The 27006-nt window shown below is 39.4% G+C and overlaps 1 protein-coding gene across 12 annotated transcripts in view; it reads left to right on the plus strand.

The window, feature by feature from the left end:
* The window catches only part of Fmo5 (flavin containing dimethylaniline monoxygenase 5), a 65332-nt gene that overhangs the window by 35021 nt on the left and 3305 nt on the right, over positions 1-27006 (plus strand). For 9 of the 12 annotated variants that reach the window (XM_071618519.1, XM_071618521.1, XM_027956173.3 and 6 more), the window contains 2 exons: positions 651-723; positions 3199-4248. In XM_071618519.1, the coding sequence (XP_071474620.1) occupies positions 651-723; positions 3199-3544 (419 nt within the window). In that variant the 3' untranslated portion in view covers positions 3545-4248. Of the gene's footprint in view, positions 1-650; positions 724-1803; positions 1890-3198; positions 4249-12744; positions 12886-13548; positions 13591-27006 lie in introns of those variants that run through there. The other 3 variants (XR_011708992.1, XR_011708993.1, XM_071618525.1) reach the window with 3 other exon arrangements.

Consider the following 27006-nt stretch of genomic DNA (forward strand, 5'->3'; position numbering starts at 1 on the left):
TGAAATACAAATGAAGTTGCTGGAGAAGTTCAGGGTAAAGAAGTTAAGACCTGGGGGTTGCCAATTCAAAGACTATGTTAGGGAGGAGGCAGGTATTTGTTGGAAGGCAGAGTACAGTAAATATGTTCCAAAGACAAAGCAGAATAAACTACACGTACTGATACCAGTGAATACTCCTTAGGACCAGAGCTATTTTGAACTTAATATATTTCCAGATTTTTGGAATATCTGCATATACATAATGACCTATCTTGGAGATGAAGCCCAAGTCTAAAAAGGAAATTCACTTAGTTTTCATATACACCGTACACAATATAGCCAGAGGGTAATTTTATACAATAAAATTGTGCCTGTGTTTTGACATGACCTATCATGAGGTCATGTGTAGAATTTTCTACTTGGGGCATTTTGTCCATGTTCAAAGAGTGTTGGGTTTTGGAGCATTTAAGATTTCTGTTTTTGTGATGAGGTATGCTCAACTTATTATATTTTGGTCATGGCAAGATCAAGTGATCAAGCAAACTGTAATCTCTTTGAGTATAGAGAATCATCCTATATTTCTTTGAATTCTCCATAGCACAGTAATTGTTAATAGGATCATTGTTTCTATTGAGGTAATTTACACTTAAATTTAAAATTTTTCTCTGTAGGGCTAAAGAAATTGCCCTCACAAAGTGAAATGATGGCAGATATATCTAAGACTCAAGAGAAAATGGCAAAAAGGTAAGAAATTCTCCCAAGAAGATGTATGTAACTTTTTCTACTTATTTTTAATAAGAACAATATTCTACTACATTTAGTTTCGTCTTGTTAATTTGAGAATTCTGATTATATTGTGATAAGAGGGGAATGATAATTGTGACAACAGAATGGGGAAACAGCACTAGCAGTGTAATGTGGATGGGAAAGGAGAGAAAACTCAAGGGAGTGTATAAAGGCGGTATAAAGGCTATGTTTAGGACTTAAAAGTTAGGAAAAAGCTCCTTGAGAAAACCATCAGGTGTATCATTTGGGGGAGGGTTACTTGAAGTATTAACAGAGCTGCCAAAGGAAGGAAGGGTGTGGTGAATCAACGGTGATTTCAAGTTCTAAGTAGACTTACAGACCTGACGTGGCTGCTTCGCTGGCTGCCATCAGGTGGACAGCACACGCAGGTCACAGGGCTGAGCGTGAAAACCCCCTGTGATCTGGTAAAGCAGTGACAGCACCTGGCTGCTTGGGTTCTGTGGACACAATGATGTGGCAGTCTGGATCTCAGAACTTGAGCTCAAATCCCAGGTTGTTTTTACGTGGAAATTGATTGTTGCAGGCCCAAAATGGTGGTTTCTGCCACTGACTGTACAGCATGGCTCTGGCCTATCTTGGAGGAGAGAAGGTGACTTTCATTCCATCTTCCCGTCCTTACCAGTGCTCTCCTGTTTTCCTCCCCTGCCATTGCTGCACGTCTGTGGCAAAGGTCCTGCGTCCTCTGCTTCCCCGAGTCCGAGTGTCCCCGACTTCCTCCTCACCCCCACATGCTTCCCCTGAAGGGCAGCCATGACCAGCGCCTTGCTCTCACTCCTGAGCTGGCACCTCTAAGCACCCTCCCTTCCCGGAGGCTTCGTTTCCCTTCTTTTCTGGCACCAAACTCTCTTATTTGGACTTTCCTGCTCTCTTTCCTTTCACTCAACCTTGTGCGACCACCTTCTGATTGTGAGCAGTCCCCCAGGACATAGTCTGAACTTCACCGAGGGTTGACAGTTTGCTCTCATTCAGCATTTCATGGGCATTGGGGTTCATTTAACCCTCTTAACCACCCCACAGGCCGTGAACCCTCATGAAAACTCCACTTCTTGACCTACTATTATAAGATGAGTAAATTCACGGGTGCCGACGCCTGAGTTAATATCATCTCCAGGAAGGAGAGCTCTCAGGTTCTTTCCTGTTTCATCTCCTCAAAATCCCAGCCCAATTTTGATAAGGTACTGCTTGACCACCTATCAGTTCCTCCAGAATTCCACCTCAAGAATTCTACCAAAAATTCATTTTCTAATCCTTGTTTCCTGTCTTCGTTTTTGGATTTCTCAATTAGCTTAAAGACTTTCCTCTTATTTGCTTTGTGTTCCATTGTTCTTTCTTTTCATTATAGAAAATAAAAAGTGAAAGTCTCCAAGTCACACTTCTTCCACATACTTTACTGTCAACTATTTTTTCACTAAGAAGTCTTTTTAGCTCTCCAGACCTGCGCTTGGTATAATCACTCCATCTGGCTCCCTGGGAGGGCCACTTCTTCTTGTGAGATGAGTCACCCTCCCTGGTCCTTTCAGGGTTCCAAATTAACATTTTCGCTGGGAAGCCCTGATCTGTGGACACCCCCTACCCATCTCACTACCCTGGCCTCACAAAATAGAGAATCCCATGCTTGAGGATTTGGGGTGAATTCCCTCTTTCTCGTCAGAGTCCTCTGTGTCTGGAGTGCTGTCGTCCATTCTTGTTCTCTACTGACTTAGGCAACGACCACAGACGTTTATGCCCATTCCTGCTTTATTCCTTCACTTGGCTGTGTTCCCTGATTTTTAATACTTTTTCTTTGTTCTTATCTATATCTTTCAAATCTTCAATGACCTATTATAGCCCTCTTTTTTTTCTAGAATTTTTTTAAAATATTTATTTATTTTTTTTAGTTTTCGGCAGACACAACATCTTTGTTTGTATGTGGTGCTGAGGATCGAACCCGGGCCACATGCATGCCAGGCAAGTGCGCTACCGCTTGAGCCACATCACCAGCCCTATAGCCCTCTTTTAACTACCCTTTCTAAAATTTCTATTTAACAGTCAAACCCACAATATTTAGCAAAACCCTTGTATGTTCTGTTACGTATACAACAATCTTCTCTCTTCTGGTGTATTATCAGATCTCTAAGAATGGTGACAAATATCTTTTTTCACTATTTACTACAGTTTGTAGCCTAATTTAAAATCAATACAAGCTGAGGCTGTGGCTCAGTGGTACAGCACTTGCCAAGCATGTATGAGGCACTGGGTTCAAATCTCAGCACCACATATAAATAAATGAATAAAGGTTCATCAACAACTAAAAAAATTTTTTTTAAATCAGTACCATGTGCCCAGTATAAAATCAGTACAATATGTATGTTGATCGATCGACTAGTTAATCGCCTTTTTGATAGGCCATGGCTTCTGTCTTCTCTGATTTAGGTACGTGGAAAGCCAACGCCATACCATTCAGGGAGACTACATTGACAGCATGGAAGAGATGGCTGACCTGGTGGGAGTCAGGCCCAGTCTGCTGTCTCTGGCCTTCAGTGACCCCAAGCTAGCATCACAGTTACTTTGGGGACCTTGTACTCCAGCCCAATTTCGTCTACAGGGCCCTGGAAAGTGGGATGGGGCTCGAAAAACCATCCTTTCCACAGATGACCGTATCAGGAAGCCCACGAAGACCAGGGTGACGGAGAAGAGTGATTCCGCAGCTTCAGCAGTGGCCGTGGGCAGGCTCATGCTGGCCGTCATTCTCTTTGCGGTGATCATGGCTTATTTTTAGACGTCCCATTGTCCGTGCCCTGGCTTCCAGACCTAACAAAACTGAGCACTCTCACTCCCCTGTTGCTCAGAAAGCTACCTTTATTTCTCTTTCAGAAGCATTGGTCCTCGTTTCTCCTTTTCCTACAATGAAATCCTGACTTCTCATCTGAGTTGGTTCATGCTCCTTCCTCTTGTAATCTGTCACTCTTTCCTTCTAATAATTCCCGGACTGTGAGCTCAGGCACTCTTTACTCATCTTTATATGATGTCCTTAGCAGACATGTGGCCTTGTTGACCATCAGATATTATGGTGGGGATTCTAAATCAGCATCTGAAAATATGGCTGACTTCAGGCTGGGGTTGTGGCTCAGTGGAACAGCGCTCGCCTGGCACGTGTGAGGCACTGGGTGCAATCCTCAGCACCACATAAAAATAAATAAATAAAGGTCTCGGGTCCACCTACAACTAAAAAAATTTTTAAAAATGACTGACTTCATATAATTCTTCTGATAGGATTTGATTTTCTATTTAAAAAGCTCAATTTTTGTTTTTAATATTAAAACTATACATTTTCTGAGAGAGAAGAGAAATAGTCGTTTGTCTGTGATAGACATACAGATACATAAGACATCTTTTTTTACTCACTATCCTAATAACTGGTCATTTTTGCTCCTTACCCTAAGCAACGTGTCTTTATTTTCTTAATAAAGAAATTACTTTCAATTTTCTAAGCTCATAGGTTGTTTTAATAATTTAACATCTACCCATGGGTTCTACTTGGTTGAGAAAACTGGGATTTTTTAAAGCAGCTGTCCTATCTTTTTTGATCTCTTAGTTCCTAGATTGGATCTAATCAGATGTTTAGTTTAGGAAATAAGTAGCTGCCAACTACTGTAGTGAAGTCTACAAGTGTAATGTGTTTTGTCTCCTCTTACTCTTTCTCCCATTTCTTCAGGTAGAATCTAGTAGTAAGAATTCAAAGAGGTTTTGTCTAAAATGTAGGAATATTCTAATACCACTTAATACCACTTTTTCTTATGTAGTTCTGAAAAACAGAGCAAAGAAATAGAAAGCAGGAACTTGGGTTTACATCCCAGTGCTGCCGCTGATTCTGTCTTCTCATCTGCTGAAGTTTTGCTATTCTTGTTTCATGAGAAATTGTCACTGTCTAGCACCCTGAACTCCAGTGGGGAAAGGTACTGGAAGTACCCGTCAAGGGTATAGTCACAAATAGCTGCTGTGCAACGGTTTTAAGTTTGGATTGCTGCCAATTTCTTAACTACAGGATAAATTTGAACAAGTAAAAGCACATCCAACTAATATAAATACACTAAGATAATTAGAAATTTGAGAGTTAAAACTCCTTAATCACATAACTATTTGGACAGCTGCCTATCATTTCACCAAATTTACTTTTCCGGAACTAGAGAACTGAAAGTTGGTATTAGGTCTTTTCCTTCTCTAATCCTTAGGATTTAGGGGATTTGTTATCTATTAAAGTAGATCTAGTGTTTTTAAAATCTTTTATTAGTTATTGATATACCTTTATTTTATTTATTTATACACAGTGCTGAGAATCAAACCCAGTGCCTCACACATGCCAGGCAAGTGCATTACCACTGAGCCCCAGCCCCAGCCCCAGATCTAGAATTTTTTAATCTACAGATTACTCTTGTTCAAAAGTAAATTGAAGCTGGGCACAGTGGTACATGCCTATAATCCAGTGGCTAGGGAGGCTGAGACAGGAGGATCACGAGTTCAAAACCAGCCCAGCAACAGTAAGACACTAAGCAACTCAGTGAGAGCCTGTCTCTAAATAAAATACAAAATAGGGCTGGGGGTGTGGCTCAGTGGTTGAGTGACCCTGAGTTCAATCCCCTGTACCAGCCCCCCCCCCCAAAAAAAAAAAAACAAGTAAATTGAAGGCTGTGGTTGTGGCTCAGTGGTGGAATGCTGTCTTAGGTGAATGAGGCCCTGGGTTCCATTCTCAACAGCACATTAAATTAAATAAATAAAATAAAGTTATTTTTAAAAGGTAAATTGAAGGTCTCTTGCTTCTTAAATGTTCTCCTTTTATAATATAAACTTGCCTCTTTTAGGATGTAAATGTATTGAATTAATAATCCCCTAATTATCACTAATAACACCCCAGTTTCCTCTTTAAAGTGTGTATTTTTAAATTGATTTAATTCTCTCATTCTACATATAATATGTAAGGTTACCAAAAAAATCATTGCTTGATTTCTAAACCAAGCTGAATGCAAGATGTGAATAGGATATTGCACTCAAAACAACTCAAGATGCAAAGCTTTAGTATTGATGAATATGTGCTAATATTCTATTTGTATATTCTACTTATATATTTTGCTCTTTATATTAAGATCATGTATATGTGTATATATATTTATATAAAAATTCTCTAATTATATTAAATCTGGTTACCAAATAAAAATGCATTCTTGTAATGCCAGAGAGTAAGGAAGTGCTCTCTGAATAAGCATATGTCAAGGGGACACAGGAGCCATCAAATAGTGTACAAATTTCAGCAATAAAATAAACAACCTACTATTAGAACATAAGACATAAAAAATCACAAGTCCATAGTGATATAAATAAATGATTGAATAAATTAATAAATGAGATGGAACAGACAACTCTCCTCTACAAAAGAATTCCAAATAATTCATACAGACACTCTCTTCTCAAGGAGACGGAGCACGACTGTCTAAATGGGTGGTATAGATTGACTTCCTTTCAAAATTTACAGCATGGAAAGGGGGGAGAGTGACTGCTGTGGAAAAATTCAACAAGTACCACTTTAGCCAGGTGACCAAGGTCAACATCGACAGCCATAAGTCATACTGACCATAGGTACCCTGGATGTGATAGGACGGGAAGGTCCCTTACCTCTGTGGCACTCACCCCTAAACCACAGCCCAGCTTAACCATGAGAAAAGTACCAACAATCTCAAGTTGAGGAAAATTCTACAGACTTCCTGACCACCTCAAAACTGTCAAGGTCATCAAAAACAAGGCAGTTTTGAGCACAGTACAGAGGAGCCTAAGGAGGCCTGTCATCTAAATGGAATGGAGTGTTCTGGAATGAAGAGAGGGTAGTAAGTAAAACTTGGGGCATAAGTAAAGTAGCATTATGGTCCATAATAACAAGTCAATGTTGGTTTATGATTGTGACAAATGGACATAATAATGTGTCAACAGTAAGGAAAACCAGGTGGGTGTATTCAAGAATTCTAATATTTTTGCAAACTTTCTTAAATCAAAAACTATTTCTGGGGGGCTGGGATTGTGGCTCAGTGGTAGAGTGCTCACCTAGCATGTGCAAGGCTCTGAGTTCAATCCTTAGCACCACATAAAAATAAAGACATTGTGTCCATCTACAACTAAAAAAAAAATAGTTTTTAAAAATACTTATTTTTTAGTTGTATTTGGACACAATACCTTTATTCTATTTATTTATTTTTATGTAGTGATGAGGATCAAACCCAGGGCCTCACGCATGCCAGGCAAGTGCTCTACCACTGAGTTACAACCCTTGCCCCAAATCAAAAACTATTTTAAAATTTAAAAATTACTTGAAAAAAAAGAAATGTATTCATTTGATTCAGGATTTGACCTAGAGCTACAGTCTAGTGGAATTTTCTTAGCAGAACAACAACATTGGCTATACATTCATCTACATTACTATGTTTACCTGATTACTCTCAAATTAAGTTGACTTAATAAAACATAACTTACAACAGCAAATTTTACCTCCATTGCTGTGTAAGTATTAACTGTGATTGTATTGACTGAGAAATGGTGATACGAAGTCCAAAGACAATTTCTTCAATTCACTTAGATAAGTTTTCTTGTATCTGAGAACATGAAGCCAGTAGTCCCCACAAACAAGATCGATATTAAGGGCAGCTATGTACATAAGTAAGGTAATGTTACTTCATATTGGGCCTGCCTTGTTACTTTGGCTAACCATAACATAGTAATAAACATTCTCTAGGCTACCTACTTGAAATTTCCCAAAGTGCATGATTTTTCATGTTTCAGTGTATTCTTTTGTTGTAATTTCAATAAATTCTTCGGCTAAATAACACCCCCATCATCTTCAAGATTCAGTTCATCAGTTAACTCTTCCATGAAGAGCTTCCTGATCCCCAATATGAATTACTGGGCTCCTCTGTGCTTTTAACACACCTGTTAATATCACACCTGTTGGTATTTGTTAAATACCAAACTATGTGGTAACAAGTGGTTCTCTCACATGGTTCCTCTTTGAACTAATAAATTCTTGGGAGGCAGATTTCTTTGCAGTTAATTTATGTGTTCCTAGTGCCTGCTATAGTGCCTGGAACACAGTGAAGCCTCCATAGATTAATTAATTGAATGAATACATGTAACATGGGAGATAAAAGTGGTTGGGATTTTAAAAATTTAAACAGTGGGGGACTGAGGTTGTGGCTCAGTGGCAGAGTGCTCACCCAGCACGCGTGAAGCACTGGGTTTGATCCTCAGCACCACATATAAATAAATAAAATAAAGGTATTTCTTAAAAAATAGTGAATATCACTTTTAGAAAACATGATTAAGGAGATCAGGGTGCTTAACATTTTGAAATATCTGTGGGGCAAACATGTTCTTTCAGAAGATACTCTGGAATAGACCACTGATCTGAGTCAGTGTGGTGGGGCATCCTCTGAGTGACTCGTGTCTCCATCCTGGAGTGCAGAGGCTTTGATCATCACTACTTCTCATGGTGACTTGGACTTTGCCCCAGGCCTGGAAGTTTGAGGGCATATCTTCAGACATAGGCATCACCCTACAGCCCTTGGGTCCAATTACACTCACCTGTCCCTTGTAACCCTGCCCCTTCTTACCTTTTTTGGATGGAACTTTCTAAGAATGAGGGTTCTCCCAATAAAAGCCCACTTTGGAACGTGTTCACTCTCTCCTGCCAGCCTCTCTTGACTACTCCTCGCTCTTCCATTGGCCGAGAGCGGAGGAGCCATCCTGAAGCTTGTTTAAAGGTAAAGTGTGTGTCTGTGTTTTATTTGGGTCCCTGGAAATTCAGACCTTAAATTCAGCTGCCGTGGGGGTGGCAGTATGGTATCTAATAGTCCGTTGTGGTTTGAAACACATCTGTCTATAACTTATTTATACAAATAGATCTTTTAAAAAGTCAGGATCTTAACATAAAGAAAGTGTGTCTTCTTCAATCCTCATGCTGCCTAGAGCTCCTCATCGCTGTTTCTCTTTCCTTTCTCGAGTCCCCCTACTCCACTGAAGTACTGGCCACCATCTTTCCTGGTTGTAGATATTTTCAGACCCATTCACTCTCCTTCATTCTGTAAATATTTTAGTATCAAGCTTTGTGCCTTTCTCTATGAACATAACTACTCCTGCAGTTTAATATCTAGGTAGTACTTTCACCTATCCAATATATTAATTAGGATTAGATTTGGTCATATATAGTAGAAAAATGCCAAACAATGATTTAAACTAGACTGAAGTTTATTTCTTCTCACATAAAAAAGTCCAGAGGTAGACAGTCCTGATGTATAACAGCTCTGTAGTTTGTTTTCTGCTCTATTATTCTCATCTACCTCACGATCCAAGGTGACTGCTGGATTCTAGCCATTCTATGAACATCCTACATAGAAGGAAGGAGAAATGTAAGGGCACACCCTTTCTCTTAAGGAGATTTAACAGAAGTTCCATATAAAATTTCCACTTAGATATCACTGGAAGAGAGCTACCAGGGAAGCTAAGAGATTTGTCTTTATACAGAAAGGCAACATACCAAGGTTTTTGTGCTTTTATCACACCAAAGTTATTATACCAAGGTTATTGAAAGAGAAGAGGAAACGGATGTTGAGGTGGGCCTCTAATACTCTCTGGCTTCTCATTTTCCAGTTCTATGATCTTTTTTTATGCTTTTTATTTATTTTTTTTAAAATTTTTATTGTTGGCTGTTCAAAACATTACATAGTTCTTGATATATCATATTTCACACTTTGATTCAAGTGGGTTATGAACTCCCATTTTTACCCCATATACAGATTGCAGAATCACATCAGTTACACATCCATTGATTTACATATTGCCATACTAGTGTCTGTTGTATTCTGCTGCCTTTCCTATCCTCTACTATCCCCCCTCCCCTCCACTCCCCTCCCCTCTTCTCTCTCCACCCCCTCTACTGTCATTCATTTCTCCCCCTTGTATTATTTTCCCCTCACTTCCTCTTGTATGTAATTTTGTATAACGCTGAGGGTCTCCTTCCATTTCCATGAAATTTCCCTTCTCTCTCCCTTTCCCTCCCACCTCTCATCCCAGTTTAATGTTAATCTTCTTCTCATGCTCTTAACTTAAAAAGTACCATCTTTGACATTTATTTAGAATTTATCTCCTTGATAAATTCTAAATAATTTTGAATTATTTACTCTTTTGTCTCAGAGTCACAGTGTTTATTGAGGACTTGTAAAGCAACTTGTTTTCACCTCTGCTCTAATTTTTGCCAAATTATTTTAAATTGAGCCAAAAAATTTGTATGTATTTTATCAGTGCAATAACCAAAATTCTCAATTAGCCCATTAGATTATATTTCATAATTTCCCCCACATTGTGTACATTAAGTTGTTTAAGATTTTATTGGCAAATTCCTCATTTTCCTGGAGTTTGTACTTGGAAGTTCACCAGGTAAACATCAAATCAGTAATACTTATTTAAAACTCTAAGTATAGGTGCTCTATATATTTCACAATGCTTAATTAATCTCCCCCAACAGAATAGTTGAATTCTGTTTTCAAAATGGGAATAGTATTATGAGCTCTAAAGATTCTGTTGCAGTCAGTTATTAATTATGAAGCAAAACTTCATTCCCATTTCCCCCTTGGTGTGTAATCACACTACTTACTGTTTATCATCTTCAGAATTTTATGCCAGGTAAGTTGGTTATATATACTATAATTGCATATAGTTCATGAATAGTCTATAATTTCTCTCCTGTTTAAGATCTGCCTACACTATTTTTTCATTATCTCAGTATCAATTTTATTCAAGTTGCTATGTCAAAAATGTCTTCTTAACCTTCATGAAGTGGCTTAAGCCCAGACTATTTCTTTCTAGATATAACATGATTGTTAATGTCATTAAATAATATATAAAGACACATTGTCAAGACAAGACAAAAAAAATAATGAAAGGTTTAATCTAGCTGATAACTAACCTACTTAAACACATTTTTGGATTTTTTTCATAGGTGCATATAGTGATAGCAAATGTAGTTAATAACATTAAGCAATCTTAGTGTAAAATCATCAGTTTCTTTTGATTTTAAAATAAGGATTGTGAAAACAATCCTACTTTACCAGAAACTAGTTTTACATTTTCATTGGACCTAGAACAATGAAATAGTAACACTTCCCCAAAATCTTAAACTAAAGTTTTCTTTTTTATGAAAGCAAATACAGATACATAAAATGGTCTTAAAGCAACTTGAGTCCTTTGTATCTGCAGCTTTCACATCTGTGGCTTCAATCAACTGCAGATCATTTACTATGTATGTAGTTGGGCCTCTCATGGCTGCAGCTGTACTAAACATGTACGGGCTTATTTGTCATTCCATAAACAATGTAGTATGCAAACTCTTTAGATACTATTTACTTTGTATTAGGTTTATGCAGAATCTATAGATGTCTGAAAGTACCAGGAAGTGTGTGTGTATATTATATGGAAATACTGTACCATGGGATTTAAGGGATTGGAGCATCAGTGCACTTTAGTACCTGAAGCAAATTCCAGAAACCATTCTGTACACATCAAGGACAACCATATACATATAAAATGAAGAAATTAGTGGCTGGGGTTGTGGCTCATTGGTAGTGTGCTTGCCTACCATGTGTGAGGCACTGGGTTTGATTCTCAGCACCACATATAAACAAATAAATGAATAAAGATCCATCAGTAACTAATAAAAAGATGTAAAAAAGTGAAGAAATTATTAAACAGTTATTTTGAATAACTATGCATAGATAAATTTGCTAATTTTTAATGTAATTAATCAATATTTCACTTATATAACTTCCATTTTTGTAGCTATGTTCTGTATAATGTCTTCCTTACAGATAATGGTTGAAAAATTAGGAAAGTGTAATAAAGATGTTTTGGTTACTACCTAATAGTTCATTTGGTATTGGCAGATTGTAAGTAAAGAATAATATGTAAACTAATATGACTTAATTCTGTTTGTTCTTTCAAATGAGAAATCAAAAATACAATTCCATTTTTAATAACAAAAATCTATAAAATTTGGCTTCAATTCATGTTTGAAAACAAATTATACAATATCATATAAAAATAATACCTGTGTTGATGTGTGTGTGTGTATGTATACACTCACACAGATATATAAAGATAGATATATTGACTGACTGACATAGGAAAGATAACACATTATTACTTCTAATTTAAAGGCCAATTTCCAACAATTTGCTAGATTTTCCCTGCTCTTATTAGATTTACCAAGTCTTTTTTATGGCTGCAGCCCAAGTTGTCCTTTTCAGCTTTAAAGTAACACAGATGATAAATTCACCCATTTATTTGACAAGCATTTCTTTTCTGGAGCTTCCTATCCTGGGCTTCATGAGGGTAGAAATAATCAGCTTCCCTAAAGTTTTTAAACTCAGAATCTCTGTCTACACTCTTGTATGGATAAATTGAGGATGAGATGTATATCTGGTTTATGCATGGTTGGCTGTAGCATATTGGCAGGGATTTTATACCAAGGAATCAGAAAAAAAAGATATCTATTCACAATACGTAGAAAAAGAATCCTAGAATGCACAAAATCTCTAGAATTCTGGAATGTCTCTAGGGCATTGACTTCTGATGTATGTAAAAATTGATGCAATTTTTAGAAAAGTTGGAGCCACTGTTGTGTTCTCTGTATGTGCTCTGGGTCATGCTTGTATCAAACAGGGAGCGTGAGAATCCGTCATCCTCAGCTCATTTTCTAGCCAGTGCATCTTCTTTTATGTCCTGCTTGAAAGCAGCAGCACTCTGCCATTATCCTATGTGGACCAGTTTCTTTCTCCTAGAAGGTAGTTCCCCTGCCTTCTGTGACCCCTCCCTTAGGCCTCTTTCAGGACCACCTGGGACTCTTGCATCCAATCTTTCTTGGTTTGATCATACACTTTATCACACCAGGCTAAACAAAGAGGAACAGAAGGAAAAGGAGGAAGTGGAAGAAGCCCTGAAGGACTCAATCATGAGGCCATAAGACATCCTCCAGTTACTGTGAAATGCCTGACATCCACCAACCTCCCTGCTCCAGTGTTCACCTGTTGGGTGAGTATGAAGTCTCTTCTCTGGATGCAGCTTGGGAGCAGTCCATTAAAAGAGAATTATACTTGTATTAGTCATATTTCTGGGGGATTCAGTGAAAATTCAGGATGGTGAACACAGGAATAACCAAAGTGGGGTGGTTGTGGAGACTGCAACAGCCCCACAGGCACCACTGATGCATATGCGGAGCAGAGATCTGCTGAAGGCCTGTACTGGACCCTGACATATGCCACTCCCTTTAAGAGAAATCATCCTGTTTTCTCAGTAGCACAAAAGATCTTTCCTCATGGAAGGTCTATAGATCCCACACATCATTTCAGTCCCTGTATATAATCTGAAATCTACCCAGAAGCACCAGCTTCTGGAGTAAGGTCTGAGTCTTGAAGAAAATTTTCTAGAAGCCAGTCTTCAAGTTTTTCTTAATCACTGGGATAATGAATAGAAAATAGAATATGATGCTATTAATTGACCAAATAGGGGATATCTGACCAGTGACAAGGAAAGGGACACCTTTCCATTTCTCAGAAGATACAGCCCAAGACTTACTTGAGTGTACTCCTCAGAGTTTCCTTTCATCACATAAAGAATACACTCACCCTGTGAATAAATTGGTACAGGGTTGGTAACAGGACATAAGGATAAGTTTCTGTCTGAATATATTTGCAGAAACTCAAGACAATCTGGAGCAAAAGAGCTGGTGGACTCCAGGTAAATGTGAAAATCATGGATAATGAATGTAATGGTGACACCTTGAATGACATCACAGGTCCCAAGGAAAAGCAAAAGTGTGGGATGTACTTAGTCCATCCATTCTGATAACCAGGATTGGGATCCATTATTTTCCCTTGGTGGTTCTTTTCTTGGTTTCTACCTTCCATTAGTTTTACCTTAGTAACCTAGAGACAGTCTTTCCCATGGTGTTAAAGTCAGATTTCCTTCACTCACAGTGAACTACTGCACTCTCCTGTGCAGGGTAGTGAGGAGGAGACATGTTATTTTCTACAGGTTTGGCCTGAGTTTGTTGGCTTTGTTGAATTCCATAGCAAGAAATGTGACCAGACCAAACCAGAGTCATATTAAATCAAAATATTAAAAAACAAGGCCTGAATGCCCAACATCTTTTGGAATCAATAATGCCTTAGGAACTTTCATTTACCAGAACCATTCAAGGAATGTGGAGCAAAAGACACTGGGGTTGTACTGTTATGGCTGTCATTGTGGTATGACATGCCTGAACCATGCGGGGAAAGAGGAGTCTCCTTCCTCATCAGCAATGTTACCTAACCAGAGAACTGAGCACCTGAAGCCCTCTCACACTCCACCTTCCTTCTCAAACTCCCACAGAAGTCACACTCTTTGTAAAAATCAAAGGGGTCTGATTGGTTCCTCCACTTTGGAGGGATAACCACTCTGCCTTCTGGAGCTTTTCCTTGAAGGTTTTAATCAAGACCAGGTGAGTAATTGTAAAGTTCAGTGTTTCCTGTTTTAGCATTCTGCTCTCCTTATATAAAGGTCTCAGCACGGAGCTGCAAGTGGAGGACATGAATGAAGTGCTGATGGGCTCATTGAAAGATGTGTTTTGGGCTCATTCCAACTGTCATGATTTGTCTAACTCTGCAGGACTTCCAAGAGTCCAGCCTCCCTCTCTGAGGAACATGTGGTTTACTGTACTCTGGATGTGGCCAGTGAGTACATGGTAAAAGGCAATGGACTGGGGCTGTAGCTCAGTGGCACAATGCTTGCCTAGTGTGTGTGAGGCATTTGGTTCAATCCTCAGCACTGCATAAAAGACTAAACAAATAAAGGCATAAAAATAAATAAAGAAAGCTGTCCATCTAAAAAGAAAAGAAAAATGCAGCTCCTGGTGGCTTCCCAGGTAGGCTCCCTTTCTTTAACTTCAGCCCTCTAGGTGGTTAGAGAGATCTCCTTGCAGGCAGGCCCCATGGCTACTCATTGGTTTGAGTCAAACACTAGGACCAGGTCTGAAGCCCAGACATTGGGTGGGTCAGGTAACTTGCACCCTTCCTACTTTTAGCCACACCTAGCACTCACCTCCAAATGCAAGTTATGGAACATTGCAGGCAGGGGTGAGGAGAGTGAATATATCCAAAGAAACTCAGACAGTTCTTCAACATGCAGATACCTCATCATCTATTCAGAAAATTCTTTTGCAGTGGGTCCTCTTGTCTCTCCTCTACTTGTCCTGTTAAATGTCAATTCTCAATAATATTGCTTGAACATTTGTGGCTATCCAAGAGGATGACAAAATCACTATATTTTTAGAGATGGTACTATCTTTGCTTGGCTCTAAGCTCCGGTCTGAAATTCTCATTGCCCACATATGGCATTTTCTCTGAAGGGAAGGCTGCACCCCGTCACTTGCAACATCCATGAATGGCCAAGAATCCTGTGCCCATGGAGCACCAATAATTCTTTCCCTTGTGAGAGTTTGCATATTCCATCTAAATCTACTTTCAGTGTCTTTTCTAATCTTAACCAACATCACACAAAGTATCTGCTGAGGCAAGTTACCCATGTTTTTAGAAGGCAGCTAGGCACTTTTAACAGGATGTCTGGGGGAAAAAAGTGCATGCTTGACCTGCCAGAGTTCAGACAGGGGATCTGGATCAATAATTTATCAGAACAAGACTGCCTACTCACTTGGTCCCCCAAACAAGGCCGGTTTTTCCTATGTTTAAGTTCTCCTTCAGTGTTCTTCTCCAGGATATCCCAGTGTATCTAGAGAACATTTATATGCTTGTGTTTGCAGTGTGTAAAGCAGGAGTGGTGTAATATGGCTGGCCCAGTCTGGTTTTATTGGCAGAAAATAAACAAGATAGTAAGGATGAAGGACAAGAGCCAAATGCCCCTGGTAATTCTGATCATTGAGGGGTGCTGAGCTAATTAATGTGATATGTTGATTATATATCATCTTCCCTCCAGATCCAGGGAAAAATTGGTCTGCTGTATTTACATACCTATCGCACACCATTTCAAGTGTGTTTTCAAAGGATGCCACTTGCTTTCTTCAAAATTCTTGTATTAAGTGCCAAAACTTATTAGTTTCTTAACTCACTAAAATAGAGTTCAAGTAAACTATAAATGCTCATGGACTTCTGGCATTAAATGAGTCAGCATTGCCCTGAAGGACTCCCCATGATACCTTCGGAAACACCTCCCTCAAATCCTTATCACTTATCAATATGGCATGCATTCTGATGTGTTCCTTCTCCCTGCATCAGGAAAATCACGCTCAGGCTTGTGATCTGGCACCCAGTTACTCCAGCAGTATTGGAAGGGAGGGATGCCTCCTCCTCCCTCAGTCAGCATCTCAAGGACCTCCTCACCAAAGAAGACTCTGACAGTCACCTGGGGCAGGTCCTCTGAGAGCAAGTTGTTGATGGGAGCAGGCTGGCACAGCACTTTGTCTCTAAACTCAATGAGAGAGAAAAACGTGGCCACATCTGTAACAGAGATACACACAAACTGCTGATTTTTACCAATTCCATTCACCCAAACAACAATGCCATTGCCCACATAAGTTTGTATGTTTTCCTTCTGGTACTTGAAGAGTTACTCTGAATAAATCAGTCTCGGGATTTTCTGTATTCGTAGGTCCCGTCCACCTTCTCATGTATCGTCTAAAGGCAGGGTTAAATTCAGACATCCTTCCACTTTATCTTTTGTAGTAGGGATCTAATAACAAGGAAGGCAGTTAGATGTATATTTATACTAATGTATGCTTTATCTATACATAGTACGTGTGTATACATATATATGTAATTAAATGTATAGATATGCACATATGCATAAATGTATTTTTTCATAGTATCAAAAGGAAAGGACCCAGAAAGTACATGAAATACCAACATTGGGTATTTACTACTAGTCTGCAGGAGGTGAGTTGGCAATTGCAAAAATATATGCACATTTGCTCAAAAGTGTACCAGAATTCTGGTTTGAAAGTTTCAAAGGGATATTGTCATGGAAATCTCAGTCAGAATCCTAATATCCCATCGTTCATTGAGTTCTAATTATAAATTTCCCTTTGTACCCTACCTTAGAGATTTTAACTTTCTGACTGAAGTTCAGGTCCCAGAAGTGGCCCACTTAAGGCTGTAGGAAGGAAAGATGCTTCTTTCTTCCTCAATAGGCATCTCAAGGACCTCCTCACCCAGCATGACCCTGAGGGCCATCGAGAGCCGCTGGCTGAAGAGTGCAAGCTGGCAGAGCATTCTGAAAGGTGGCAGGCAGAGGTAAGCAGGCAGGGGCCCTGCTCACAGGAAGCTGCTCCAAGGTGCCCAGCTCATGGGAGACTCCATTAGGCAAGTGATCTTTGTACCTGATCTCCTGGTGTCTGCATTTTATTTGTAGTTTTGAATGATGAGGACTGCCTCAGTGGGAGGACACTAGATACGTCCACTGGGTAGAGGTCATACTTTCCCAACACTGTTCCTACCTGAAGGCATGTGCCATTTAGATGGCAGGCAGCATGTACCCATCATACTTTCAGGAAGGAGAGTGTGACAGGTGCAAGTTTGTGAGATTGAAAAGAGCCTAAGAAAGGAGACTTTTCAGTATTTGCAGGCTGATTTAATTGTGGGCCAAGGGAGATTTATCCTTTCTCTAGGTTTTCTCTTCTGAAAAGATTGTTTAAAATGCACATTGCATGATAGCTGTAGCATTCAAACGGGGAATGTTTATGAGTGTACTTTCTATAGAATACAGTCACTCCCAGGGTTTGGTTTAGGGAGTTGAAGTGGTAGAATTGGGGGATGGGTGTAGGGTACACTGGAATACTTAAGAGGTGACATGGAGAGAATTTTTCCTGATTAAGTGATAGAAGAAGGCATAGAAGGTCTTGTGAAGTTCCCAGATGTATGGAGTGTCATGGGACAGGGTTGTCTTTCTTCCCTGAAGAGGAATGAGTAGGTTTTTTATGAAAGTCATCTTGGGAGGTACATCACTGAACCTTGGAAGCAGCCATGTGGCAGGAGGTAGGTACAGCTGGAGCTTCCCAGTGTTCACCAGTTGTCTCCAGTTTCTGTTCATGTGGGGAGAAAAAGACATTTTTCCCTTTGCCCAGTTAAACAAATAGCATGCTGCTGCTATGGAGATCCATTTGATGGGGGCCACTTTGTTTCATGGATACCTGGGCAGGCTATTTCGTTAAAGAAATGCATGAACCTTTCTAAATTCATACTGAGAATTTCTCTGTGCCATGATAGGCCACGGTGTTTTTAACCAGTGCTACCGAGTAGATAGCACTGCCTAATATCTAAAGGCGCTTTTATAAATTTGGTTGTAGGAAATAGTGAAGAGCATCATGATGAAGAAAAAAGCATCACTTGAATCACTGGCCCCCAGGGAATATTCAGGGAGGGTAATTATCAGACAAAAAGGAGCACACAACAGGCCAAAATAGCTGCAAGTGTAAAAACCATCTGCTGGTGTCGCTGGGTTACTTTGCCTAAACTGGTCTGTATCGCCTGTTTTCTGTTGGGCATTTCATCATCTAAGTAGTCTTAGGGACTTTTTCCCCTTAAAAAAGTCACTTGTTCCTTTGTAAGCACTAAAATGAGAATGACATGAATAACTTCTTTCTGCAGTGTTATCCCAAGATCATGGACAGTCCTGCCATAGCAAAAACAGCAGCTACACTAACAACAACAATATATCAAAATATTGATAGGAAGAGGCCTAGAAGGCAGAAGTTCTCTGGAACTTTCCAATGCAGGAGGCTGTATTCACTGGATAGGAGGTGTAAAATCCAACTTTGGTTATGCATGAGGTTGACCCACTCCTGTGGTTTTCACTCTGAACACTTTTCTGTTCCCAAAGCTGCTGTCCTGCTCTTCTCTGTAACTGCCACACTGAAGCAGAGCCAACTCATTGTCCAAATATTATGAAAATTATCTTTTAAACACATGGTGCTGTCCCTGAAATCGCCCTCTTTTTAGCTGCTTTTCCTTCTCCCCAGCTCCCTCACCTCCACTGCCTCTTTCTTCTGGGAGACATGGTCTTCATAAATCATGGATGCTTTTCTTTCTTTCTTTCTTTTTAAAAAATATGCCTTTATTTTTATGTGGTGCTGAGGATTGAACCTGGGTCCCGCCAGTGCTAGGTGAGAGCTCCACCCCTGAGTGACAATCCCAGCCTCACATGGATGCTTTTCTAAGACCTATCTTTTAGAACAAGAGTAAGTCAACCCATAAGCCTTTTTTTTTTTTTCAGTCAGCCTTTAACTTTTATACAAATTAAAAATTTTAAACTGACAGGAACCCCAGTTACAGACCTTAAAGTGCAGTGTGGATTATAGGTGGGAAACACAAACTGTTCTGATTTCAGTTTTCTCTTCATCACATATGCAGAGTGATGTGCAGGACTCTGTATGTGGCACTCATGGACTCATTAAAGGGGACACTAACCGGAAGGCTTTAGATGACACTGTAAAAGGACTCCATTCTAATAACAGTGGTATGCAACCACTTTTATGCATTCATTTAGTGTACCCTGCCAGGTGCCTCAGTGCTTGGGCCTCACTGGAAACTATTAACACAGAGATGGGTAGAACATAGTCTTAGCTTTCACAGAACTGTAATTCTGGTATATAGCAAGTCAAAGAATTGATAGTGGGCTAATTGGTGAACATAGCCAGTGCTGTATCAAAAAAATGTTGGTAGTCAGGTTGATCCCCCTACTGGGTGGTTTCTCAGACCAACACCTTCTCTCCAGTTTGGCTCATAGGAATCCAAACTCTCAAGGTCTGAAGATGGCTCTGATAACATCAGTAAATACTGAGTGGGTTCTGGCAAGCTGGAGGAAGAAAGAGGCAAGTAAAGTAAGACACATCAGTTCATCCTTGAGAAAATTATCGTGATTTTTTTCTCTAGACCTCAGCATTCTCTATCCACTTCAAAGCAAACTAATATTGGTCATTCCCCAAAGTGAAACTCTTGTTTTCACTCAAACTTCATTTCAAATGTGGGGAAAAAATTGAAGTAATTTTCAGGTTTGCAATCCAAATGGAGAAAGGTGGGGCTAAAAGCCTGGCTTTCTGACATTCAAGTGGATGACAGTTGATGACTCTTGTGTTCATAGAAGCAGAATAAACTAACTCCCCTGCTTTGCTCCTCAGTTTACTCTATCATGTGTATAAAATGTAAGATCTCCATGTATCTAGAGAACTTGCATGATAAGTGTGTTAAGTCCAATGAATGCATTGCTGAGCTCCTACAGGTAAAGCATTGTGCTCATTTCACTGGGGAATGCTGGGAAGGGTGTCTACTCCAAATTCAGCGATGGTTCTCAGTAGGTGAGTACATTGATAGCACACACCAGTAGCCCAACCTGCTGAAGGGAAGATTGCCATGAAGAGCAGAGTCAGCACTGGACTTTATCTGCTGAGGACATGGTAAGAAGGGTCTGGGAAATCTCCTCCAATGAGTGTCCCACAGTTGAGGGCTCACAAATACTAGGCATGGCTCCCCTCCATGTTTCCATTCACAGATCATATTTAGATGGTAGCAAAATCAAGAGAAGCCTCACAGAGAAGGAGTGGATAAGCCTAACAACCATGAGTTTGTGCAGTGATTCTCCAACAAGGTTAAGATCCTGCCCAGAAAGTGAAGCCAAATGAATTCAATGCATTAGGGGGGTTAACTGTCCTGTTGTGAGAGAATATTTATTGCACTTAGAACTCCTAACAACTTCAGGAGAAAATATGTTTCCAAGTGATCCAAGTGGTGGCCCTATACCAAATGGCAAAGACTTCCCCCGACCTCACATAAACCTGAGGCCCCTCCTGCTCTTAATAAGCTAGAAGAATGACTGTGACTCTAGGACCAAGAAAGGAAAGACATCCCAGGTTAGGAGACAGAGGAGGAGGGAGAGTTTGTACAATGGCCAGGTGGTAGTAGAGAAAGAACTTGGAACTTCTGAAAGAGCACATGAGCTGGCTCAAATTAGCATTATTTCTTAGAAAAGGAGTACAGCAAAACTTTGGACTCTAAATATGTAGTCTATGATCTGCAGCCATTCTCTACCAAATTTATCCTGTATTTTCCTGGGCCAACAGGAACTTTTGTAATGGAAGTGAGGAATTCCTTCAGAGTCTTGTACAACAACAGACGTCTTAGTGAGAGAAAAGAGGCCACAGTAAAAATGGAGTATAACAAAATAACATTAATAAAATGCAGAAAACAATTTCAAACACTCATGGTTTACTTTTTACTGTTACAGAGTGCTCTTTGTTTTGTATTTTTAATGGATTTTGAAATAATGGCTGGATATTCAGAGAAGAACATTATGACTGTTTTAGATTGGCAGTTTTGCATTTATCATTTGAGGAAAAACCTTAAGATCCACTTTAATATTAAGGAAATAATGAGGTAACCATTTTTACTTTGAGGATTCTCAACATACATGTTTAGGAGAAATGTGAAATATGGTAAGTTTGGAGGAGGGAGCAAAGAGAAGTTGGTAATATTGACATGAGAGTACACAACTACTGAAACTGCCCGATGAGTGGTGGTCTACATCAGTGATGACCTTCTGAAGAAACCAATTGTTCAGCCAGCATGAGGCTATTAGAAGGTAGGAACTCCCCACATTCCATGACTCTCCAACCTCCTGATTCTGTTAGACTGTTACCTAGCGCACTCAGCCCTACCTCCTCACTTCTGTCTTGAGTCCATGCTATAGACTCTTTCTGATGGGAATGTGGCCTTTGTAAGTTACTAGCACATGGATCTTTCTTGGGGTGTTCATGGGGGACAAGTCTAACTCAAACCTGGATTGTTATCTTGGACATGCAAATAAAAAGTGTCAATTTTTTATTAGATTTTTTTTTTTTTAGTTATACATGAGGGTAGAGCCCATTTTGATATCATATACAACCATGGAATATATCTTATTCTAATTAGGACCATATGTTGAGGATGTACACAATGGTGAGATTCTCTGTGTTGTATTCCTATATGTACATAGGAAAACAACACTAAAATCTTATCTCACTTCAGAATGGCAATAATCAAGAATACACACAACAGTAAGGCTCATTCCTTTTCTTACCATTCATTTTCTTTCCTTATTGCTCCTCTTTTTCCTTCATTCCCCTTTTTCTAATACTTGGAACTTGTATTCTTCCCCTTCTCCCTCCTTAGTGTAGGTTAGCTTCCAAATATCAGAGAAAACATTTAATCTTTGTTTTTTGGGGGATTGACTTATTTCACTTAGCATGGTAGTTTCCAGATCCATCCATTTACTGGCAAATATCATAAAGACATTCTTCTTTATGGCTGAGTATTATACCAAAACCCAGGTTGACTCCATAGCTTAGCTATTGTGAATTGTGCTGCTGAAAATATTGATGTGACTGCATCACTGTAGTGTGCTGAGGATAGCCTCTTCAACAAATGGTGCTAGAAAAACTGGAAATCCTTATGTAGTCAAATGAAATTTAACCCTTAAAACTGAACTCAAAGCATATCAAAGACCTTGGAAGTAGACCAGAAACCCTGCTTCTACTAGAAGAAAATGTAGGCCCAACACTATAACATCTAGGCTCAGGAACTGAATTCTTTAAGTACACTCCTAAAGTGCAAGAAATAAAATCAAACATCCACAGATGGGAGGCATTAACCTCAGAAGTATTAAAATTGGTGAGCAATCATCCTGGATAAAAAGCTGTATTGCAAGACCAGAAGATGGTGAGATGGTGGAAAGCTGCATTCCATTTCAGCCTTGACTCATGAGCACAGCAGCAGGAGTACAGCTACTCAGGTTGATGAAAGAGGAATTTCACAGAATATAATATTAGACATTTAATTGGATTAGGGAATCAGAAATTTGAGTACAAAAACAAAGAAAAAGAATACATAGAAGCCAGCCCACCTGCTACATGGGTACCGAAAGCAGAAAAGATTCCCCACAAAGGAAGGGAGGACACAGAGAAACACAGATTTAGTACAGAAAAACCTGAGATCAGAAAAGCTGCCTGAACTTGGTTGATCCAAAGGCTGCACTGTTTAAAATCTCTAGCAATTAGAGAAATATAAATCAATACTATACTGAGAATTCATCTCACCCCCACTCAGAATGGCAAATATTAAAAATAAAAGCAACAATAAATGATGGCAAGGATGTGAGGTAAGAGGTTCACTTAATACATTTCTAGTGGGACAGCAAATTGGTGCAACCACTCTGGAAAGCAGTATGGTGATTCCTCAGAAAACTTGGAATGGAAACACCATTTGACCCCATTATCCCACTCCTCACTTTAAACACAAAGGGCTTAAAATCAGCATACTACAGTGACACAGCCAGCCACTTCAGTATTTAATAGCAGCTCAATTCACAATAGTCAAGCTATGGAACCAACCTAGGTGCCCTACAAAAGATAAATGGATGAAGAATGTGGTATACATACACAGTGGAATACTACTCAGCCATAAAGAAGAATGAAATTATATCATTTTCCAGTAAATGGATGGAACTGGAGGCTTTTATGCTATGTGAAATAAGCCAGTCTCAAAACCCAAAGGCAGAATGTGGATGCTAACTCACAAGAAGGGAGTGGAAAATTAGAGGTTCATTGGAATAGACAAAGGGGAATGAAGAGAAGGGAGGGGGGCCTGGTAATAGGAAAGACAGGAGAATGAATAGAACACATCTTTCCTATCTTCATCCTTAAATACACGACAATGTAGCTCCCCGTCATGTAAAACCATAATAATGGGGGATCCTATTTTCAACAAGTTATACTTATTCTATATATGTATAATATGTCAAAATATACTCTACTATCATGTAAAAATAAAAATGTTTTTAAAAAAATATTCAATAATAATACTGTATTCCTAGGGCTAGGGTTGTAGCTCAGTGGCGGAGTACTTTCCTAGCATGTGTGAGGCACTGGGTTCAATCCTCATTGCCACATAAAAATAAAAATAAATAAAATAAAGGCATTAAAAAATAGCTATATACACATACACAAACTGTATTCCTAAATTTAAAAGAATTATACTTGTAATTCCCATGCCTTCAAGTTCAGGTGTTACTATATTAGCTCACATAGTTGACTCCTACTATCCAATTCCTGAACTAGTTTTTTGTTTCATTTTATTTTTATTGTTGGTACCATTGCTGAACACAAATACTAGACAATAAATAGTGCTGCAGAACTGTAGTAACAAAAACAGCATGATATTGTCACCAAAATAGACCCAAAGTCAATAGGACAGAATAAAAGACAGAGACAAAGCCACATACTTAGATTCTTCTGATACTTAACAAAGGTGCCTAAAATATATATTGGAATAAAGAGCCTTTTAAATAAATGGTGCTGGGACAACTGGATAACTATATGTAGAAACTAAAACCCTACTTTTCACCCCGCACAAAACTCAAATCAAAATGGACCAAAGACTTAGGAATTAGACCAGAAACCTTACAACTGCTACAAGAGAACATAGGGCCAACACTCCATCATATAATTGCTGGCACCTACTTCCTTAATAGGACACTCAAAGTGCATGAACTAAAACTAGGAATAAATAAATGAGATGCCATCAGACTCCAAAACTTCTTCCCAGTGAAGGAAAGAAATAAGAGTGTGAAGAGAGAGCCTACAGAATGGGAAAGAATCTTGGCCAGCTTCTCATCTGATAAGGGATCAATATTAATACCCAGAATATATACATAACTCAAAACACTTCATACAAAAATATCCCAAAGAACCCAATCAATAAATGAGCAATAGAACTAAACAGAAACTTCTTAACAAAAGAAACACAAATGGCCAGCTATATGAGAAAAGGTTCAACGTCACTAGCCATCAGGGAAATGCAAAATGAAAACAACACTAAAATTTCATCTCACTCCAGAATGGCAATGATCAAGAATACACACAACAAAAAATGCAGGCAAGGTTGTGGAAGAAAAGGTACACTTGTACATTGTTAGTGGGACTGCAGACTAGTACAACTCCAGAAAGCAGTATCGAGATTCATCAAAAAACTAGAGATGTAAGCATCCTATGAGCATCAGCCCATTCCTAGGTATTTTGCCAAAACTTCTAAAATCAGCATACTACAGTGACAGCTACCTCAATGTTTATAGCAGCACATTTCACAATGGCTAAATTATGGAATCAACCCTAGATCCCCCTCAATAGATAAATAAATTTAAAAATTCTGACATATATATCATATATATGACATGTGTGTGTTTATTTACACACACACACACACACACACACACACACACACACTGGGGTTCTACAAAGCCATAAAAGAGATTGAAATTATGGTGTTTGCAGGTAAATGGATAGAAATGAGAATATCATGCTACGTGAAATAAGCCAAACACAAAACGCAAAGCTTGAATGTTTATTCTCATGCAGAAACTAGAGTAAAACAAAGGAAATGGGGAGGGCAGTGAATGTGTTCCTAGTCCCTTCATGGTCGACGGTCACTCGGCTACCTTGTTGCGGGGTGGGGGTGGGGGGTAGAGACGCGGAATCAACACACAGACTCTGGGAGCTGGTGAGAGAACTGGCTGGAGACCCACCTCAGGTCCAGTAGCTCAGTTTATTTTTGGAATGCACACAACTGTTATAGGGTTGGAGTGGGGCATGCCTATCAATCATACATAAGCCAGACAACATCCATAAGCCAATCATCTTCTGCCTTACGTAACCACACTGTGAGGAAACTCTAAATATTGCTGTCATGGCAGAAAGCAATCTAGAAGGGTCTTTAGCCCTTACTGAGTCAGGGGTTTCATGCTCTGAAGCCCCTGACTCTCAGTTTCCTGGCGGGGCAGTTTGGCAATGCTAACCACAAGTGCTGAGGATGTGGTTTCACCCCATCCTGCAGGCGCTTCTGTCAGGCCTGAAGGAAGGTGGATATTTCAGGCACTTCCGAGCTGCTAGTAGCTGCTAGCTGAGGCTGAAAGTTATTCCAATAGGGCATGATAGAATATCATCCAGATAAAGGAAAGAGCAGTATTAGAGAAGACCAAGAGACAGAGTGCAGGAATGGGTAAGGGGAGGCAATGCAGAGTGATTTTTTTTTTCATTCTAAATGGACACAATATATTTATTTTTACCTGGTGCTGAGGATCAAATCCAGGGACTCAGGCATGTGAGGAAAGCACTCTCCACTGAGCCACAACCCCAGCCCCAGAATGAACTCTTAAAAAGTTGTTATGTGCACATATAAATATGCCACAGGGAACTCCATCTTTATGCTTAGGTAGGAAGAACCAATCAAATACAAATTAATAGATGAACAAAAGGAAGTCTAGTGGAGTAGATGAAGGAGAATTGGGAGAGGTCAGGGAGGATGGGAGGGAAAAGAGAGGGAAAGGGGTGAATCATGAACTGAAGTCAAATTGCATGCATTTTGTCCAAATAAACCCACTACTATGTAATGCTGCACCCCTTCCCTGACACAGGAAATGACAAGGCCTTCCTGAGGTGGATGGCGCAAGGCGACTGACCTCTGGGGCAGCAGAGCATGTTTCTGGGAATTGAATGTTTTTTGTTTGGCTTTATTGTAATTGGAATATTACTCACCTCTCATATGACCATTGAGTCTATGGGAATTAACATTACTCTCCAGGTAAACATAACAATCCTGGAAAATAGGTCAGCTTGCAACAACTGCAATAATGTAGCCAATTCTCATAAATAGTTAAGTATTATAGCAAAACTCCTTAAGGAAAAAACAGTTAAGAAAATTTATGAAAACGTTGTCAAAGTTAATCTAAATAAGCCTCAAGTAACTACTCCTGAAAGTCCAAAGGTCCTTCCTGCTAAAGTAGGTCATAAGGAAAAGAATAATAAAAAATATAGGCCTATGTCAACAGTCATGGGGCCCTATGGGCCAGCCTACATGATTGGAGGTAGATTTTGGTATCCCCCTCATAGACCCGGACCAGAGTCAACTCCCACCTTGCCCCCTTGGTCCTGGACAGGAAAATATGATCCCAATATAGGGTTGATAGTAAATGTTAATAATAAATGGGTACGCTATAGAGATTTAAGTAACTGGGAACAAATCAGACATAGGGGGACCCCTTGATGCTTAAAAATTAGAGAGGAAAAGTTAATCATTAGAT

Source organism: Marmota flaviventris, chromosome 10 (assembly GCF_047511675.1).
Source record: "Marmota flaviventris isolate mMarFla1 chromosome 10, mMarFla1.hap1, whole genome shotgun sequence".
In the NCBI taxonomy this organism is placed as follows: domain Eukaryota; kingdom Metazoa; phylum Chordata; class Mammalia; order Rodentia; family Sciuridae; genus Marmota; species Marmota flaviventris.